Source organism: Pelobates fuscus, chromosome 5 (genome assembly GCF_036172605.1).
Source record: "Pelobates fuscus isolate aPelFus1 chromosome 5, aPelFus1.pri, whole genome shotgun sequence".
NCBI lineage: Eukaryota > Metazoa > Chordata > Amphibia > Anura > Pelobatidae > Pelobates > Pelobates fuscus.
In genome coordinates this window covers 272,686,826-272,709,438 of record NC_086321.1, presented here as the reverse complement: position 1 = coordinate 272,709,438, position 22,613 = coordinate 272,686,826, and the positions used below count along the sequence as shown (strand labels likewise).

Sequence of the window (22,613 nt, the reverse complement as noted above, 5' to 3'; positions counted from 1 at the left end):
AGTCCCCCCATAAACTGGACTCCTGGTGGCTTTACTGGTCCTTGTCTTGCATTATTCTTAGCACACGTTACACATCTGCGTACAATGGCCTGAGTCAAGTTGGACAATCTTGGTATGTAGAAATGTTTCCTGAGAGATTCTTCAGTACTGTCTCTCCCAGAATGTGTCCCGTTGTGATAATTTTGGACAATTTCTACCGCTAGTGATGCTGGTATGACTATTCTTCCATCTTCTAGCTGATACCACTTGTTCTCCAAATACTTTCCCGGTTCAGTCTTTAACCACTCCTCTTCTTGAGCTGTATAAACTGGAGTCCATTGGGACAGTGGAGTTGGTATTAGAGCAGCTATATGCCCCACATACTCCTGTCTTCCTGATTCAGCAGCACGCTTAGCTGCACTATCTGCCATCCGATTTCCTTTGGTTACATCACCATCTCCTCTCAGATGCGCTCGACAATGTATGATACCGACTTCTTTCGGCTCCCACACTGCTTCCAATAGTTGTAGGATTTCAGCTGCGTACTTGATTTCTTTGCCTTCTGAATTCAGTAGTCCTCTTTCTTTATACAAAGCTCCGTGGGCATGAGTGGTTAAAAACGCATACTTAGAGTCCGTATAGATATTTACTCTTAAACCTTCAGCCAATTGTAACGCTCGTGTTAGTGCTATCAATTCTGCCTTTTGTGCTGATGTTCCTTTCGCCAGTGGCCGAGCTTCTATCACCTTGTCTATTGTTGTTACTGCATATCCTGCATAGCGGATCCCTTCTTTCACATAACTACTGCCGTCGGTGTAATATTGAACATCGGGGTTCTGGATGGGAAAATCACGAAGATCTGGTCTACTTGAAAATACTTCATCCATTACTTCCAAACAATCATGTTGACTTTCAGTAGGTTGTGGCAAAAGGGTAGCTGGATTTAAGGTGTTTACAGTCTCTAAATGCACTCTTGGGTTTTCACACAACATTGCTTGATACTTGGTCATACGGCTGTTACTAAACCAATGATTTCCTTTGTAATCCAACAACGTCTGTACTGCATGTGGGACTCGTACATAAAGTTCTTGACCCAGAGTGAGTTTATCGGCTTCAGCTACTAGCAGGGCGGCTGCAGCTACGGCTCTTAGACAAGGTGGAAGTCCGCTGGCCACTGCATCCAGTTGCTTAGACATGTAGGCAACAGGTCTTTGCCATGATCCCAAGTACTGTGTCAATACTCCCACAGCCATTCTTCTTTGCTCGTGTACATATAAGTAGAATGGTCGTGTGTGATCAGGTAGACCTAATGCTGGGGCACTCATCAAAGCCTTCTTCACATCTTCAAATGCCGTTTGCTGTTCTTGGGTCCATAAGAAGGGGTCGTGCTCTGTACCTTTGATAGCTGCGTACAGAGGTTTTGCTAGTATCGCATAGCTGGGAATCCATATCCTACAGAAGCCTGCTGCCCCCAAGAATTCTCGCACTTGTCTTCTATTCTTGGGTATTGGTATTTGGCAGACAGCTTCTTTTCTCTCTGGCCCCATAATCCTTTGACCTTCAGAGATATGGAATCCCAGATACTTGACAGTTGGCAAACACAACTGAGCCTTCTTTCTGGACACCTTGTATCCTGCCTTCCAGAGAATGTGTAGTAGATCGTGCGTTGCTTGCTGACAGATTTCTTTTGTAACTGCTGCTATCAACAAGTCATCTACATATTGTAACAAGACACACTCTCCTGGGATGGACTCGAAATCCAATAGATCTTGACTTAGGGCTGAACCAAATAGGGTAGGTGAATTTTTAAACCCTTGGGGCAGTCTTGTCCAAGTCATTTGGCGTTTTGAGCCCGTTACAGCGTTCTCCCATTGGAAAGCGAAAATACATTGACTTTCTGCGGCAATTCGGAGGCAAAAGAAGGCATCTTTGAGATCTAAGACTGTGAAGTAAGTAGCCCCGCCCGGAATTAAAGCAAGCAGGTTATATGGATTGGGTACAACTGGATGTATGCTAACAACCGCATCATTGACTGCTCTCAAGTCCTGCACAGGTCGATACTCATCTGTACCGGGCTTTTGAACAGGCAGCAATGGGGTGTTCCAGGGGGAAGTACAGAATTTTAGGATACCATACCGTATGAACTTATCCAGATAGGATTGGATGTTCTTCTTAGCCTTCTGCGGGATGTGGTATTGTCTTAGGCTTACTGGATAAACCCCAAGTTTTAGTTCAATTTTTATAGGTGGAATATTGCGGGCCAGTCCTGGTGGGTTGTTCTCTGCCCAAACTCCTGGTATGTTAAATAATGTCTCATCACTCCTAGGGTTTTGGCTAGTCAACACTGTATAAAGTCGCCACTCTTCTTCCTTTGGTACGGATAAAGTCATAATACCTGAAGGTCCATTAAACTTTAAGGATGTTGTTCCATTTGGTAGGAACGTAATCTGCGCTTGTAATTTTGATAGCATATCACGTCCCAGCAATTGGACTGGACATTCAGGCATATAAAGGAATTGGTGTTTTACTACGTGGCCTCCCAATGTACAGAGTCGACTTTTAAGAACCGGTCTTTCAGCACTTCTTCCAGTTGCTCCTATCACAGTAATAGTCCTTCCAGATGGAGGAGCAACTAGATTAGTCACCACTGAATGTTCAGCACCAGTGTCGATCATGAACGCGCTCCTTTTTCCCCCTATTGATACATCGACCATAGGCTCCGCTCGACCAAGGGGGATGGAGCCCGGTCGGTATCAATAGTCCTCCATGACCGTGTCAGCCAATCCTACGAAGTCCCTACCTTCTCTATCGCGGGACCTTTGCGCTGCTGGAATATACCTGTCTTCCCTAACACTTCCTCTGTTCCCATTACTCCCTCTATAACCATTACTCCCTCCGGGGCCTCCTCTACCTCTCGCTCTGCCTCTAAAGTTTCCATAACCTGTCCTAGGTCTGTCTTTCTCAGACTGTTCCCTTCGCGGACACTCATTTCTCCAATGCCCTTCTTCCCTACAGTAAGCGCACTGATTTCTACTTAGAGGTTCCTCATTCCATCTACTATCGCCTCTATCTGGGCCCCGTCTATCTACGCCTGCGATCGCTACCGCTAGCATATCAGCCTTTTTACGCATCTTGCGCTCTTCCTCTTTCTTACTTTCTGTATCCCTGTTCATATAGACCTTATTTGCTACCTCCATTAGTTGGGTGATGGACATACCTGCAAACCCTTCTAACTTTTGTAGCTTGCGCTTAATATCTCCGTATGCTTGGCTGACAAAGGCGGAGTTAACCATTCGGGAATTGTCTGCGTCTTCCGGATTAAAGGGGGTGTACAAGCGGTACGCCTCCAATAATCGGTCATAAAAGACACTGGGCGCTTCATCGCTTTTCTGAATCACCTCAACTGTCTTCGACATGTTAATGGCTTTCTTTCCTCCGGCTTTCATGCCAGCAATTATAGCGTCTCTATAGGCTCTAAGTTGAACCATATCAGCACCATTTACGTTCCAATCGGGATCAGTGTTGGGATAGTGTGTTGCGGCCCATGCTGCTGGATTAGCTTGGTTCAAAGCACGGGCTCTATCTTCTAATGCTTTAATGGCTGCTTGATTTATTCTTGTCCTTTCCTCATTGTTAAATAAAGTCATTAGTAACTGCTGGCAATCAGCCCATGTCGGATTGTGCGTCTGTACTATTGAGGTGAACAGATCAGTCATGGCTTGTGGTTTCTCAGTATACGAGGAATTATGGGTCTTCCAGTTTAAAAGGTCGGTAGTGGTAAATGGGACATATACGAAGACTGGGTCAGCGTGTGCCATTTGTCCTGCGGCATCGATATAAGCTGACCCGGGATTTAAGCGAAGAGGCATCTGATAGTGCTTTAATTGTTGGGCACCAGTCAACTGTCGGGTTTGGATGGGGCTACGTAGGGAAGCGTCAGTCATGGGTTCCGGTCGGGGAGAGATAGGGTATGGGGATGTGGGAGGTTGGTTTTGGGAAAAGGTAGTGAATAGAACACTTCGGGCCGAGCTAGATGAAGCTTGACCGGAAGTCTGAAGTGGCGCCAAATCAGGATATTCGTTTTTAATGGGGGTGGGTTCTGGTTCCGGAAGGGGAGATTTAGTACGAGGGGGGGTGGATCCTGTACTGGAGGAGGAAGCGGAAGTGGATGAGGGTAATGAGGGGAGGGGTGCAGGGCTTCCTGCGTTTGCGTCACTTCTTCTTAACGGAAAGTAAGGGGGCGGCAAAGGGATCTCGGACTCAGGGGGCGTGTCCAAAATGGGCCTAACACCAGTCCTAGTGGACGAACAAGTCCTAGCTACCATGAGGCGACACTGCTCCTCGTGGCATGTCTGGAGCCATTTTGGCGAGTCATTTACGGCCTGTCTCCAACAGTCAATATAAGGAAACTGGCCGTAAAGTTCAGGCCTACCTGATACAGCCACGTGTAAGCGCTGTACCAGAGTTGGATCCAAACTGCCACGTGGCGGCCATGCCGCAACCAAAGTAGGCCACTCCCTAGTACACAAAGTGACCAAACGTACAGGAGACATCTTTACCCCAAAATCACAAACTTTGAATCCCTTTTTAAAATTCTTAACCATACATCCTAAGGGATCCGGAATCGTTGACTGCGACGCACCCATATTTAACAATGGAACGTCGTCGACAACGAATACTATACACGCGTACTTATTCAACAGTCACACCCGTTTCCTCTGGCAACAGCACCACGTGGTACGGTTACCAAGTGAAACGTACACAATAACAATAATCACCCAGGGAATTCCCGTACACACACAGCTGTTACACCAGTCACTATATAATCAATATTATGCCCTTTGGCGTAACTATACAGTCACCCACGCTATAATTCTCTATATACGAATTACCCGTCTATAACACACCCCAGTAACATCGTCTTTTACAAATAGCGGTTACAGTACGGTTAGCATAGGTCAAAGCACAAGTTAAGGTCACAATACAATTATTAGTGGTTATGGTGTTAAACATGCAATGGACGACAATGATTAGTACTTATTATACAATGTCAGTAAATATACAGGGTTATGGTACCGTGCACTATAATACAGCAACACACTATTAACACTCTCGCTAGACGGCTGAGCTCGCGCTATCTAACAAGATATACACTTTACTAAAACAATCGTTAACACATTTACAATTCCCAACTAAACTATTGGCCAGTACCTTGAATGGACTACCTAAAAACAATCTACATACGTTTTGGTTAGCCACACTGCCCAATCACCACATATATAGCGAGCTAGAGAACCGAATTTACACAGACGCCTCTTAGTCGCACTATCAAAAGTCTAGTGGGTTCCAAATTTACACGCCTTCCCACTTAGCCCAGATAGGATGAGAACTAGCGAACCGGATTTACACAGACGCCGCTTAGTCTCCCGGTCCCTCCGACCTAGCGAACAAAATATACACCCTAGAACGCTAGTCTAGACAAGACACCGGTGTCCGGCTAGGGCTTATTTTACACCAGAGCGCCCTGCCTGACTAACCAAATCAAACGGTCTGACTAAAGAGCGTTCGATCGAGCGGTGCGCCTTCGCTCCTTCCCTCCGACAGAGGGGGCAGATACAGATTCAAAAACCCCTTTGGGCCTACCGCACAATCGGTATACCCCTAGCGGGTCCTGCCGTCTAAAACAGCAGTTATCTTACCTCCTCGTTCCTGAACCTGAGTTCACACTCATCGACGGGGACACCCCAGCACTTCTCACGTAGAGGCCGATGATCTCCTGGACAACAGACCAGTGGCGCCGAGACGAAGGGAGGTCCACGCAGAAGTTCAGGGGTGCAGCCGTAGAGAACGTGGGCAAAGATAGACCGTCTCACGCCTCTGCCTCTCAGCTACCGTTGAACGATGAGCTTCCCGGCCAATGCACCAAATGATACCGGAGAAACTGACGGAAGCCAAGCACAGAGAGATGGACACAGGTTTCTTCAGGAAGGAAGAGATTCTTTATTGGATCACCGATCGGGACTCAGAGGGACTAGCGTCACCAAAATACAGCAAAGTCTGAGCCCCGGACAATAGTGCAGGCTCCTTATATAGGCATATAACTCCTCCCATATTAAGCTCCACCCGCACATTCTCTTAACCAATCAACACAAATAAGAATTAACTTCCTGTTTGACCGCATGGCTTGTCCAGCACAATGGAGGAGGGGGAATACTATATCCTGTATTCTTGCACATGCTCCGTACACTACTGATCGTATCTTGCCACGTGCAACCAACTGATCGATACGTCAGCATATGCACGTACACATGCCACGTGGTAATCTCGGCCTACTAAATTTATTTTTACCGAGATTCCACCACAGCAACTCTACTGGTATCTGACCAACTGCTGCTGCAGTTTCACACTGAGAATGCAGAGCAATTGCAGCAGAAGGCAAGTTAGGCTGAACAGCACTTGATCAGATAACAGTCGAGTCTGACCAAAAATGGTTCCTCCGCAAAATAAAAAGGAAGTTTAGTTTTTTTTGTTTAAATGTAAATTTAAGAAAAATTATGTAAATTTAGAAAAATGTTTTAAATTAAATCTAAGAAATGTTTAAAACATTATCTCATTATAAACTGTGGTGAATAAAGGTAGTAAATAATATTTGGTGACAACGAGGACAGTCACCTATAAGTATGAATCATTGATGTGACAAGGTAAGATCACAGTACGAATATGACAAGCTCAAATGAGCAATGTGTTCCGTCAGCTCTTAACTGTGGAACACTGAAAAAACAGATCCACATTACAGCGCTAGCAGAATATTTCAACATATGCAATTTTAGGATTGTCTTCCTTGCTATGACACCATGGCTGCGGTTTAAAGGAGAGCAAAAGTGCAGACTGTGTAAAATGATTTTGCCACAAGAGGAAAACACTGGCACGAATTCAAATGGGGGAAGTGGTAGTCATGTGACACATAATCCATTTTTCTGATCTTCAGCACAATCAGTTATTATAATATCTATTTATTTACAACTATTATACACAATCAAAAGTCCATGTAGGTTGAATTATTGACAATGTTTACTTTCTGTCTTTATAATCTCACAGAGTGCTCACCACTTTCTTGATGGCAATCATAGTCTGAAAACCATTAGCCAATTGACATATTAAATATCTTGGAAGTGCCAACCATGTATTTTTTTTTTCCTGACTCAACATGGCAAATTATTAGCAAAGTTCTGAATGAAAAACCAATACAAGAGATGATAAACCCCCCTATGCCCAGAAATTTGTATTTTCCTTTAAAGGAAAACAACATTCCCCTCCTTCCTTTTTAACTCATTACATGGATGTTGCATAAGATTTAGGGGGGGGGGGGAGGCAGGCGGGGAAAGGAAGAAAGAAAAAAAAAAGCATAACAATTGCACACAAAAAAATATTATTATTATTGTTTTATAGTTATTATTAAACTATTTTATATTTTAACGTTTAACAGATCCCACTGCAACTACAGACAGATTCCTTCTTTACCACAAAGTGGCTAAACCACTGAGGAGACCCTCATTCTAGTCTATTATGAGAGTGAGTGCTGGTTTTCTGTCATTTTCTTGGATCCATCGCAAATCTGGAGTACATCACTGCCGGCAAGAAAATCTTATGAGGTGCTGACCACTACCGAATCCTGAACTACATATCCCACAAACCCTTGCTTGGCAGGTATTTGCAGGATAAATTCAGTGCTCAAGATCTATCGAATGACTAGATTTAGCGGTCTAGTTAGGAATGCAGGAATCTGAAAAAGTATCACAACCATCATTGGTTCAGAAAAACAGCCTTGAATTCCTGTCCTGCCTTCCCAAATTTGCAAGTGTCCCGTATCTCCTTCCAGATGTGGGACACTAGAACCAAGACCCCATAAATGGGAGCCCGAGTATGTCTTTAAAAATGCAAGCACTGTGCAAAAAATACTGAAGGCATTCAGCCAATGTGCAGAGCACATTAACATATCCTGTGCATATGCAGTCCTGAGTGGGGCCAGTCAGCACGAGTTGGATGTTCCCACACCCTCTTGGAAGCAAATTGAATCACTGGCATACCCCCTGTAGGTTTACCCACCACTGTCATTGTTTCATGCTTCTCAATGCTGGGAAGTACGTGAAGAGCCTATTTATTGAGGGTTTTATTTCTTCTAAATCTTTAGAGTACAACCTGAAGTATATCTTTTAGGTAACTGTGGCTTTGACTACCCTGTTATTCATACAGACTTTAGTACTTTTAAAGACTATTATTGGGGTTATTTATATTCTGCAGCATAGTACAATAAGACTTGGAAAAACATAGTTACTGAAACAACACAAGTCGGACTACTTAATCGCCATGCTGAATGTTCACATGAACAATCAACTCCTGAAGTTTTTTGACTAAAGGTAAATAAATTATTGGCTTTTTTGAGACCGATGCCTGGAAGCTGCAGTCCATTGCGCAAAGAGGTGCTAGTACAGATGCTAAGCTTGCAGCATGAATTTTGGCCCCTTGAAGGAATGTTGTATGTCTTTGTGGCTGAGGCCTACTCAGGCCGTAAGTGAAATGGATGGCCACCGCCCTGCTATCCTGCCCAACAGTTACAAGCCAGACCCTTGGCGCTATGGACAGGTGGGTGTGATCCCATTCGTCTCCTTGGGGGCCCTTTTACAACTCCAAGACGCTGACTTAATACTATGAAGGAAAGAAGTCTTACAGTATTTTGGGGCAAGCCGAACCACCATCTGCAACAGCCTGCTAAGTGGGAGAGGAATAGCGACCCACCCAAGAGCTTACCATCATGGATCCAGTTTGAGACATCGGCTTCAGTCAAGTGGCGTAACAGGTGGAGGCGAATAAAGTGCTCAGAGTCGGCGGGTGCAGAGCATGTCCCACCAGAGTGTCTAGATCTTCGGGGACACTGCAGTGGGATATCACCATCGCTAAGCTCATCTCTCCACAACACCTGGATGCCACACCTGTTGATACTGGGGTTGTGGTGCTTGCAGCAAGCCAGGCCAAACTGGGATTGTACAAAGCAGCTGGTTCCTTTTAATTGACGTCTTATTCTTTTCCTTCTTATTTTCATAGTTAAAAGTTATGCTCTCTCGTCTACCTCTTTTCACTGATATGGGCATTCCTATCTCATGCATCACCGCAGGGGCCCCCTGGGTGATATAGTATATGTTCGTCAGTTATGCACCCCAGCTCTTAGTTGTAGCTTCCCTCTATGTAGCCTTTAAAACGTTGAGCTGGCACATGTCTATGCCTAAAATATTTCTGTATACCTAACTCTTTCACAGTTAGCAAGTAATCATAGCATAATCTGTTTAATTGTACTTACATCTTGCATCTGGGTACGTTTACTAGATGATTTACCTTGAACGAAGCATTGCTTCGCAGTATACACCAATTTATGCTGCCTTTATAGTTTACTACTTGTATTTATGTATACTTGATATCCTTGCTTGTGTAATTCAGTATGTCTCAAAAAAATATCACGATTTGAAAGGTTATGCAAACCGCCTGCAGATGCTATCGTGGCTATGCACGCTTGATGTTACTTTTCGCACAAGAAAAATAAAGAATAAAAAAAAAAAAAAAATGTAATCACAAAACAAAAAGAAATAGAATGTAATTTTACATTAGCTGTAAACTTGTAGGTCATAGTGCTGAAGATTTCAGAGGAAGAATTATATTTCCTGTCATGTGCAATCTGTAACTGATAGGAAAAAGTATTTGCAACATTACAGAATAGATATAAAAAAATAAATTAAAAAAATACTTGTGATGCAGATTTTTCACTAGAAGAAAACGTGTATATATTCAACTGTATGATAATATATAAATTGCAATTACAGTGAGCTTTAAGAAAGAAAAAAAAAGCATCATGTTAAAAAGAGACTCCATGGATAATAAATGCAAATGTTTGTGATAAATGTATGATAAATAATCTGCCTGCATATAAATGTAAGACAGTAATAGTACGATGTGGATGGCAAATTTCTATACGTTGTAACTTTGTACTATCCTAAAAATTGCTAATAAAAATAAAAAAGGGACTCCATTAGCACCAAAGCAAATTTAGACTAATAATGTTGTTTTGGTGTATAGATCACGCCCCCACAGTCACTCTGCTCAATTCTCTACCATTTAGGAGTTAAATCACTTTGTTTATGCAGCCCTAGCCATACCTCCCCAAGCAGAGACTCACACAGAGCCTCCCTACACACATCCATAAAGGGATTCTAAAACTGTATTCCTGGCACTATAGCTGCCTCTTCCTCCCCCGTTGGTGAATAAAGGGTTAAAAAGCCTTTATTTACTTAGGTTATCCCAGCGCCGATGAACCTCGGCACTGGGTCGCGGCTCCTCCTCCTCCGTCCTGCAATGGGTGGGCGGGCACCAATGTGCAGGCGCAACAAATTAATCAATGGTGGATTAAGCAAAGACGCTGGATGTCCGTTTGGATGCACGCAGAGCTTTCAGTGGCTATCTGGGAGACCGCCACTGGATACAGACTTAGTGCGGCAATGTAAACATTGAAGTTTCTCTGGAATTGCAATGTTTAACATTGCAGCACTAAAGGCAATAGAGACACTGCACCCAGACCAGTTCAATTAGTTGAGGTTGTCTGGGTACAAATTCAAAAAAAAAAAAAACAAGTCCTGTGCTCAAACTCCCACTACTCTTGGGCGGCAGCAACAACCATAGTACACATTAGCCCCAATACATACAGTAAAAACCAAAGAAATAAAAGTTACCTGCGCTCTTCCCAAATCCCTAAGCATATTTAAACAAATTGAGGTTATTTAGTAACTCCAATGGCTATTAGAGGGATGTCCACCTGCCACTTCAAGGCAAACCTCTTAGGATTATTCACCTTGCTTCATTGAGCTTCTGGCAAAGATATCTCTAGTGAGACAGATTTTTATAAATCCCTACATGATTATTAACCCTTAATAGGGAACACATGGAGTGGGCGGCAGCACTGTAACATAGCGGTGTGTTTGTCTTGACGTTGCAGGTGGGCATCCTCTCTCATGGTCATTGGAGTAACTAAATAACCTTCATTTGTTTAAATATACATACGGATTTTGGAAGAGCGCAACTAACTTTTTTTCTGAGGTTGTCTGTGTCCCTTTGGTGTCCCTACGAGAAATTGTTACACTTCCTTCAGCAAATTATCAGTGAATCTATTTTGCGTTTTTTTTCTTTCTATACATACATACATACATACATACATACATACATACATACATACTGATCAGCCACAACATTAAAACCACTGAAGTGAATAACCTTGATTATATCGTTCCAATGGCTCCTGTTTAGGGATGGAGTATATTGGGCAGGCAGTGAACAGTGAATTTTATGTGTTGAAAGAAAGAAAAATGGGCAAGCAAAAAGATTTGAGTGACTTTGACAAGGGTCAAATGATGATTGCTAGACGACTTCATCAGCGCATCTCCAAGTCTTGTGGAGTGTTTCCGATATGCAGTGGTTAGGCAGATGGCCAAGTGCATTTGTGTCAGAGAAAAGACGGCAGCAGGATGCACTATGTGAATAAGGCAGGCTGGCGGGGGCAGTGTTATGCTGGGAAACCTGAAAGGGACAATACAGGTACCCAGACCACTTCAGCTAATTGAAGTGGTCTGGGTACAGTGTCCCTATTGCACTTAGTGATGCATGGTTAAACATTGCAGTTCCACAGAAACTGCAATGTTTACATTGCAGCACTAAGTCTGCCTCCAATATCTGCCTCAGACAGCCACTGGAGGTGCTTACTGCATCAAAACGGACCTTTGGTCCAGTATCCAACGCTGGACGTCCTCACGTTCAGATTTGTCCCCATAGGAAACATTGATTCAGTCCAAACAAGTTTTGTTCCCATACATTCCTCTTATGTTTCCATATTTATTTTTTAAACCAATGGGCCTATTCCATGGGCATGGGTATGGAGCTGCAGCTCCATCAGCCCCTATGTCAATCCGGGGGTAGGTTAGACTTGGTTTAAGGATATGGTTAGTGGTAGAGTTGGTATATGTCCCCCCCCCCTTCCCTCTCTTTCTAATCATTTGAAATTCATTTGATTCGCCTTTTCAAACCCATCTCTGCTAACATTGACATTATTTATCGCCCGGTTTCCCTCTCCTCTTCCTTGACCACTTTGCTGCCTGGATACCCTACTTCCTCTCCTCTAATATTCCATCCCTAATTCTTGGGGACTTCAACATTCCTATTTACCCACCCTTGACCTCAGTAGCCTCTAAACTACTTTCAATTACTTCATCCCTTGGGGTATCGCAGTGGTCTAATTCTCCCACTCATGTAGCTGGCAATACCCTCGACCTTATTTTCTCTTATGCATGCACAGTGTCTAATATCTGCAACACTCCATTTCCTCTCTCTGATTACCGCCTCTTATCATTTGCTCTCGAGAACCCCCTCACCGAACAACATCAGCCTAACCCCCCTAAACTCAGGAGGAACCTTAATTCTATTGACCTGCAGCAGCTGTCAGCTGGTTGATTCCCAACTCCTATCCATTCCTACCCTCTCCTGTCCCTCACTGGCTATCCCCACATGTAACACTATCCTAACCTCTGCAGCCCTCACACTAAATCAACACGCTACCTGCAAAGATGCTCCCGTTGTGCTGAACGCTGCTGTAGGAAGTCTTGCACCCAGTAAGACTTTCTCCATTATAGATTCATATTGCATTCATACAGTAAAGCCCTTGCCCTCATCAGTCATACTTTTCCTCTCTCATTAGTTCACACTCCCGCAATACCAGGCGTCTCTTTGACACCTTTAACTCTCTTCTTCACCCTGCTGTGGCCACCCCCCGAAACTAATCTGACAGTGGATAGCTTTGCATGCTACTTTACCAACAAGATTGAACAGCTAAGGAAAGAATTCTTCCCACCTTATTTTCTCTTATGCATGCACAGTGTCTAATATCTGCAACACTCCATTTCCTCTCTCTGATTACCGCCTCTTATCATTTGCTCTCGAGAACCCCCTCACCTAACAACATCAGCCTAACCCCCCTAAACTCAGGAGGAACCTTAATTCTATTGACCTGCAGCAGCTGTCAGCTGGTTGATTCCCAACTCCTATCCATTCCTACCCTCTCCTGTCCCTCACTGGCTATCCCCACATGTAACACTATCCTAACCTCTGCAGCCCTCACACTAAATCAACACGCTACCTGCAAAGATGCTCCCGTTGTGCTGAACGCTGCTGTAGGAAGTCTTGCACCCAGTAAGACTTTCTCCATTATAGATTCATATTGCATTCATACAGTAAAGCCCTTGCCCTCATCAGTCATACTTTTCCTCTCTCATTAGTTCACACTCCCGCAATACCAGGCGTCTCTTTGACACCTTTAACTCTCTTCTTCACCCTGCTGTGGCCACCCCCCGAAACTAATCTGACAGTGGATAGCTTTGCATGCTACTTTACCAACAAGATTGAACAGCTAAGGAAAGAATTCTTCCCACATTGCCCCTCTCTTTCTCAACCACAAGTAGATCATGCCTTTCCTACTCTTCAGACTTTCTCCCTGGCTACTGAACAAGAGGTGGCTGCACTTCTCCTTTCTGCTCACCCCACCACTTGCCCACTTGATCTTGTCCCATCTCATTATCAGATCTCTATCCCATTGTCTTTTGTCTTCCTTAACACACATTTTCAACTGCTCTCTCTCTCTTCTGGCGTTGTCCCTGCTGACCTCAAACATGCCACTGTAGTACCCATCCTGAAAGAAAAAAAATAAGTAATCTCTTGACCCATCCTCCCCTTTTAACTATCGACGCATATCCCTGCTCCCTTTTTCCTCAAAGCTTCTGGAAAGACTTGTCTGTACCCGTCTGGCTAACTTCCTCAATTCAAACGCTCTCCTTGACCCTAGTCGGTCTGGCTTCAGCTCCCTCCACTCTACTGAGACTGCTCTTATCAAAGTTATGAACGACCTAATTGCAGCTAAATCCAAAGGCCACTAATCCATACTAATTCTTCTTAACCTCTCTGCTGCCTTTGACACCGTTGATCATGTTCTCCTTCTTCAAACACTCAGTCTCTGTGACCCTGTCCTCTCGTGGTTTTCCCTCCTATCTCTCCCAACGCCTATTCAGCGTCTCCTTTTCTAATGATACCTCCTCCCTTTGTCCTGTCTCGGTTGGAGTCCCCCAAGGCTCTGTCCTTGGTCCCCTTCTATTTTCTCTAAACACTGCCTCTCTTGGCAAACGTATCACCTCATGTGGATTCCACTCACTGGACCTCTCCCCTGCAACGAGTCACTGCTTGAATTTCTTCCATCTCTGACTGGATGTCCACCTGCTTTCTGAAACTCAACCTCTCCAAAACTGAGCTCCTTGCCTTCCTCCTCCTAATACTGATCCTTCTCTTTCGCTCTTCCTTCAAGTTAGTCGTACCCACATCAGTCCACGCTTGCAAGCACGCTGTCTTGGTGTTATACTTGATTCTGGCCTCCCCTTTGAGTCTCACATCCAGTATGTTACCAAATCCTGTAGATTCCACCTTAAAAACATATCCAGTATCCGCCCCGTTCTTACACAAGATACTACCAAGAACCTTGTCCATGCTCTAGTAATTTCTCGCATGGATTATTGTTAACCCCTCCTAATTGGTCTTCCCAGAGGCCGTATTGCATTACAGTCTGAAATGAATGCTCCTACCAGACTGATTTTCCTCTTCAGTTGATCCTCTCACACTTTACCCCTGTAACAAAAATATACCCCAACACGCAGGATTCAGCTAAACAGAAGACAACACAGAGGGGAGATATGTCTACCGGACCTTAGAGTGGTCGGACTCGATGTATATAGGAAAAGTACAGAGTCAGGAACGATCCGAGGTCAAGGGCACAAAGAGACAGCGCAAACTAGGACTAGCCGGGGTCTGGTACACAGTAGACAGCAAGCCGGCAAACAGAACAGATAAGGATAAAGAGATAACGTAGTCAGAAAACAAAGCCAAGGTCAAGTACGAAGGAACAGAACTGAATACAACAAGCGCTAAAGGGAACTGAAACAGAAACCACGATAGGGCAAGGAACTAAGGGAAAAAGGTGAGTATATATAACTAAACACCTATTTTGATTGGCCCCTGTCATATCCATGCCCCCAAAAGGTAAGTATATGGGGAGTGTGGCATGACAGGGACCAATGGGAGGCCTTTTCCAATTTAGGCTCCAAATGTCCCTTTAAGAGCGCGCCCGAGAACCGCGGCGCACTCTTAAAGTCAGGCGGGACACGTGACCGCTTCTCGCGGTCACTGCCCGCCTTCCTGTTCCAGCCGTCGGATGAGCCGCGCGCGGCTCGTGCAGCAGCAGGACCGCGCGCGGCTCGAACAGAGGACCCCGGCCGGCCCCTGGAAAGGGTAAGTACCGCTACAACCCCTCTGTCATTCCTTACATTGGCTGTATCCTATAGGAGTCAATTCACAGTACTAATCCATATCTATCAAGCATTGAACAATTCTTGCCCCTCCTACATCTCTTCACCGATTCATAGGTATGCCCCTTCTCTGTCTCTACACTCTGCCCATGACCTTCTCCTGTCTGCTGCTCGCACACGTATGTCCAACTCACGCTTCCAGGACTTCTCGCAGGTGGCTCCCTGTCTATGGAATAGCCTGCCTATCACCATCAGACTCACCCCTAATCTTTTAAAACTCTATCTTCAGGAAAGTTTATGGCATCCCAGAGTAATCTCTACCTCACATACCTGTCCCTTGCTCTCTCCTAAAGGGCAGCACTCTACTCTCTCCTCCAGCTCTGCTTCAAACCTTGTTTGATTGCGATCTCCTGTTCTATTGTGTTTTTTACCCCACCTCCTATTGACTGTAAGCTTGTTTGAGCAGGGTCCTTTTTAACCTATCGTTCCTGTAAGTTTTTTGTTATTGTCTTATTTATTGTTAAATCTCCCCCTTTTATAATATTGTAAAGCGCTATGGAATCTGTTGGCACTATATAAATTCCAATAATAATAATAATAATAATAAGGTTAGCATTAACTACCATGGTGGCATTATGGCTGTAAGTGGAGTATGGGAGATGTAAGTCACACCATATGGAGTGCCGAAGGTTGCCTGCCCCTGTTCAAGACATGTGAAGCATTTAATGAGGACTGATACGTGAAACAAATCTGAGCTATTTTTCTTTAGTTGCAGGTCATGTGTAAAAATTATTATACATAAAAGGCGAAAATAATGTGTTTTGTAATAAATATTCCCCCCCCCCCCCCCCCACACATTTTTAAGACATCAAATGAAAGCCCTTCATGTCCTTTAAAACCCAATATATAAACTATGTATGGGTGGACTTAAAAAGAAAGCCTTAAATAATGCATGGCACTAACTTTAGGTTTTGTTTATGGTCCTCAAATAGAAAATTTGCATCCGTCCTGAAATAATTACTGCATCCAAAAAACAGTGTTTTCATCGAGTTACCCTTCTGTGGTGCTCCTATACCCCAAATTACAAAAAATAAAAGCAATAAAGTCAAAAACTTCCTCTTTTCCCATACAAAGACCAACTTCTCCCTGCATACTGATAAATCCTGGATGACATCACCTGGCTCATAGGAGAGACTGGCAGAAAAGATAGGCTAAGGGGACATTATAGGTGACTTGGGGGGCATACCGCCATTGCCTGTCTAGTGCCAGCATCAGAATCCAATTTTTCATAATTTTGATATTATCCAGCTCAGAACTCTTACTGGCTAATGAAACAAAATGACAAAGCTGGAGGTGGAGTTACACCTCTAGCTGCAGAGGGTTCATAGCAAAACGCTGCACACACAGACGCCAGGCAAATAAATGAAATAGTCATGGTGCTTGCCGTTACTCTTTAAGGGGCTAAACCATAAGCTGCAGTGAACAGAAAGCGGAATTGCAAAATTTAGTCTAAAAAGAGTAGTTAAGGTGAACTAAATAATTGTTATCCAACTCAGCTACATGCTACAATTTCTAGTTAGAGAGTTTAGTAAATAAGCCCTTATATGTTAAATACTACTAATACACACACACACACATATATATATATATATATATATATATATATATATATATATATATATATATATATATATATATATATATATATATAATGGTTAAATTGCAAACCTGACATCATGTGTATTGCGTAATATTTGTTTCCTGAAATGGTTCGTGTGACCCATGTGTTGTGTTGGTGATTATCCACTAAAAAAGGAACTTAAATGAAACATGAACTTTAAGGTAACAGAGCCGCTGCAGGAGGGCTTGATTGTAGATGCTTGGAGTCTCTGAAAAAAAACCTTTGGGGACGGTAGTCAAAGAGGCTTCTCACCTTAACCACAATGACCAGAATCTGTTTTGGTGTATAAAATGCCTCTTTACAGTTGCTAATCCCTGGTCAATTCTCCACATTTAATAAGAAATCTGTGTGTATTAAGTAATATATACACTGGGCATATGGGAAAACTTATATATATATATATATATATATATATATATATATATATATATATATATACACACATACATACATACATACATACATACATACATACATACTCAGGTGGCCATATTATGACATATGCCAGGCCTTTTTTGTTTGGAATCTAGTAGCCAGCTAAAAAAGTTAGGAGCAAGTTTTTTTTGTTGTTTTTTTTCACTAGCAAAGTTTATTTACAACAAGAAATATGCAATTCTTAATGGGATACTATAGTCACCAGAACCACTACAGATTACTGGTGCCTATAGCCTGTTCCTGTAAGCTTTTCAACGTAAATTCTGCATTTTCAGAGAAAAGGCAGTTTTTACATTGCTACCTAGTAAGACCTCTAGTGACCATCACTCAGACAGACACTAGAGAGTCCTGCATCAGTGCTGAACAGTGTGCAGCACCTATGTTCAGCGTCTCCATGCTCTGCATGGAGGCGCTGAATGTTACCCATAGAGATCATGCTCAATATCCTCCCAATGCTTTTCTATGAGAATCATCAATCTTTATGATCTAGGCTATAGAGGCGGGACAAGCCGTGGCGAAACCAGCACAGCGTGCGGAAAAAAAAGTAAGTAAAAGTAAAGTCACCTCTCATGTGATCGCAGGGGGGCCTTAAACAGACACGCACACACACTGACAGAGACATACTAACATTGGCTGACATTATCAAAAATGGTCATCACAGCCAATCACAATGCTTCCCCATAGGAAAGCATTGGATTGCTTGAGATTGTGAGGGAGACAGATCACGGGCATAGCCAGCACAAGCCAAACACAGCCCTGGCCAATCAGCAACTCCTCAGAGAGATGCACTGAATCAATTCGTCTCTATGAGGAAAGTTCAGTGTCTGCATGCAGAGGGAGGAGACACTGAATGTCAGTACTGCACAGTGTAAAGCACTGCCCCAAGAAGCACCTATATTAGCCATCTGGTAGTGGCTATTCTATTTGGAGTGTTCAAAACCAGCGTGCTAATAAAACACTGTATTTGGTTGGAATAACAATTGTGGGCATGCACAGCAGGAAAAAAATAATACTAATAAAGATATAAACTAAAAATGCATCTTTAATCCCACTCTCTCTGCATGCCTCTCTATAAAGCCCAATCCTCGGAACAGTGATATCACTCTCTCTCACAGGAGGGAGAACATACTGAGGGGAGGACTTGAGTGGCATGGAGGGGGGAAATAGTACCACCTTTGGTCATCTGTCCCTAGCATGCTATGCAAGCTGACGATAGATGCCCATTATGCACCGATTCAACATTACTAATTACCGACTAATGACACAACCGGAGGTGGAGTTACAGTGCAAAGTGCATTTTCTTTATTACTGAAATAGTTTCTTACAGAAACTTTGCAAACACAGACAGCAAGCACCAAGCTCACTTTAAAACAGTGAAGTAGTAATGGTGCCAAGAGTGAATAAATCTAATTTCTTTAAAATCAATAATCAACAACTACTTAAAGGGAAAGTATAGTGCCAGGAAAACAAAGTTTCCTCCCTCCCCATGATGCAGAAGAGGTTAAAAAAAAACCTTCTGTCACTTACCTCAGTCCAGCGCCGATGTCTTTTGGCACTGGCTCAGGTCTGCCTCCACTCCTTCCCCTGCCAACGTCAGCCGGTGGGGAAGACCTATGTGCCGCGCTCGCATTATTATATTATTATACAATGCTTTCCTATTGGGATTCGGGTGACGCTTGATGTCCTCATGCATAGCGTGAGGACATCCAGCGTCAGTAATGTGACCAAAAGTTGCCTAACAACCCGGAATTTCCTCTAGTGACTGTCTAGTAGACAGCCACTAGAGGTGGAGTTAAACCATAAAAGTTAGTTATTGCAGTTAATTAATAACTGCAATAATTACCTTTGCTGGGTTAAAGGACCACTATAGTGCCAGGAAAACATACTCGTTTTCCTGGCACTATAGTGCCCTGAGGGTGCCCCCACCCTCAGGGTCCCCCTCCCGCCGGTCTGGAGAGGAAGGGGTTAATCTTACCTCTTTCTCCAGCGCTGGGTGGGGAGCTCTCCTCCTCCTCTTCAGCTGAATGCGCATGTGCGGCAAGAGCCGCGCGCGCATTCAGCCAGTCTCATAGGAAAGCATTTACAAAAAAGCATTCACAGTGAGAAGCACGCAAGCGCCTCTAGCGGCGGTCTATGAGACAGCCACTAGAGGCTGGATTAACCCAAATATAAACATACTATGTTTATAGAAAAAAGGGTTAATCCTAGCTGGACCTGGCACCCAGACCACTTCATTAAGCTGAAGTGGCCTGGGTGCCTATAGTGGTCCTTAAAGGGACCTGGGAATATGCACCCACACCACTTCAATGTGCTGAAGTGGTCTGGGTGGCTATAGTGTTCCTTTAACTCCAGTATATTAGGAATGGGATGTGCTGTACTGAAGTCAACAAAAGAGGAGTGCTCTATAGAGCCCTGAAAAGGATTATAGCTTTATGAAAATACTCAAAAGTTATATTCCTGTGACAAAGCTATTGTTGCCTAAAATGTCAAATGCACTTTGAATTATTGACTACGGAGACTTTAGTGAAAAATCTTTAAAACAGTTACTCCACACACCATGACCACTTCGGTGATTTGAAGTGGTCATGGTGCCTGGAGTCTGTGTGTGGACCGTTTTGCTACAAAATGCTGCTAATTTGGAGTTCAACCAACTGCTGCCAGAGGTGTCATTTTACCTCCGGCAGCATCTTTTGAGTATTTTCAGCCAGCCTGGAACTAGAGTTCTGGGCTGGCTAATATCATTTCTGTGCAACTTTCATTGCACAGAACATCAGTCATTGGCTGAGAGTGATCATCTGACAGTGAACTGTGACGGTTGCGACTCAGCAGAAGTGCATCACCAGACTATAAGGAAGCACCGTAGTCCAGTGGGGACCTGGTAAGGGGGCAAGCCATTGCTAAACAGTTTGCCCCAATACTGGAGAAAAGAAGCAGGGTATTCCTGGCATCACAACTACTACAGTGGGCTGTAGTGGTTATGATGCTTGAGGTAACCATATAATGTGATTAGGAGGAATGTCCCGGTATAGAGTTCTCATAAATGGAGAAAAATATCTTCTAAAGCAGCTTCAACCTTTAAATAGTGCTAGAAATCTCACAAACCTGTTACTTAAAAATTCCAACAAATAGCTGATGACAGACAACTGGAATTGACAACTCTTATAAAATGTCAATCACAGACAATTATTGCTTTTCCTCACCTGTTAAAATAACATGTTATTCTTACTTACCGTAATTTGTAAATTGTACAGGTGTTGCAGATTTATTGCAAAAGCAAAGAATACTGCACATAACAACTTGATTTAAATGACAACTTATTACAGTACCAGAAGTAAAAGTCACACAGAAGCTCTCTGATTAAGCAATATGACTTGAAAACCAATCAACAATCACATCTTTTGTTTATCTACCCCAAGAACATTTTTATGATTGGTGTGAAACCATAAAACACTAAACAACTGAGCCACTGGCTGTCTTACCTTATCTGCTATGCTGCTGGGCTCAGTGTGTGCTAGATCTGGGCTAGGGGTGTCCACCACTACTACCCCATTGCCACCTGCTGCATCCTCTTCAGCACCCGGGGAGCAACTCAGTGGGTGCTTCATATCATGTAAAGACTTCTGCCCAGATGAGGGCAACGATTTGGGAGTACTTGAGCCTGACATAATCAGGTTGGTGTAAAAAAAAAAATGGGGGAAAAAAGAGCAGTCTGATCTCACCAGCGAAAAGCCATTGGCAGACAGGTAGTTGTATATTTAGAAAAATAAATAAATATGAAGGAGTGTTTAGAAAGAGGATTGGTACAATCGGGGGTCACACCCAATTAGAAAATGTGGAAAGCTGTCCAGAGAGGTTGAAATGTCAAGATAACATCAGGAGAAGCTCCGAATCCCCCTCCTGCCAGGAAACAAGCTGATGGTGTGACTGTCTGCTATGTAACCCTTACAGACTCTTTCCACATCATGCAAACTCCAACGTTCTGTCTCTGGAATTAAAGCAAATGCCTCTTTCACCTCTTCACTGTTGGTCTTCTCCCTTTGCTCTCCGGTATAAGGCTTGTTGATCTAAGAGGGCAGAGGGATGAAAGTAGTGCCACGGTCCGTTTCTATTTTCTAATCAAAATGATAAAGATATGTTTTATTATTATTTCTATGGGAGAATGCCATGCAAACAGTGGAAAAAAATAAGCAGGGGCAGCTGTAAGACTTCAAGCCTTTCAGAGACTCCTCCTTTTTCTCTTTCTCACTCTTTTTTCCTCCATCCCGATTTGACACCCTCCCAGTGCCTGTGACTAAGAGGAAGTTAAACCTAAGGCCTTGGTTCCAGGAAGTGTTTGTATCGCTGCAGCCTCTATAATGCTCCCCCCTCGCATAAAGCATGCTCTCTGTATGGAAGCGGTTTGTTGAATATCACCAGCAAACAGCTAGCCTGTTATATGTGCATTACGAATTAGTGATGTGTATTTATATCCCACATTTATCAGTTTATTCGTTTGTTAATGTATTCAGTTGGTTTTGCAGACATGTAATTTTTGTATAATTTGCGAATTTACTAATCATATATATTATTGCTGGTATGTGTAATTTTTAATAAAGTTTGGCTGAATTGACAGTTAAAAGAACACTCTAGGCCAGGCATAGGAAACTTTCGACACTCCAGATGTTTTGGACTGTACCCCCATGATGCTTTACCAGCATTATGTGTGTAAGAGCATTATGGGGATGTAGTCAACAACATCTGGAGTGCCGAAGGTTGCCTAACCCTGCTCTAGGCACTGTAACCACTTCACCTCTAAAGTGTCAGCTCTTTTGAGCAGGGTCCTCATCAACTTATTGTTCCGGTAACATCTTGTAGTTGTCTTATTAATAAATTAATTAATTGCACTGTATAAATGCCAATAACATGGCGCTATATAAATGCCAATAATAATCTCATTGAGGTGGTTATAGTACATGTAGTACACTGGCACACCAACCACTCTGTTCAATGTTAAAGGAACAATCCAAGCACCTAAGGCACGTCAGCTTGCAGAATGTTTTTTTTATTTATTTATAAAAGTTCAGATTTCAATAGAAATTAGCACT

The 22,613-nt window shown here is 43.3% G+C and overlaps 1 protein-coding gene across 1 annotated transcript in view; it reads right to left on the bottom strand.

Moving 5' to 3' along the window:
- SNX30 (sorting nexin family member 30) overlaps positions 1-21,829 on the bottom strand; it is a 70,042-nt gene extending 48,213 nt beyond the window's left edge. The window contains exon 1 of the mRNA XM_063455306.1: positions 21,009-21,829. Coding sequence (XP_063311376.1) covers positions 21,009-21,194 — 186 coding nt within the window. The 5' untranslated portion in view covers positions 21,195-21,829. The remainder of the gene's footprint in view (positions 1-21,008) is intronic.
- Positions 21,830-22,613: the final 784 nt, after the last annotated feature.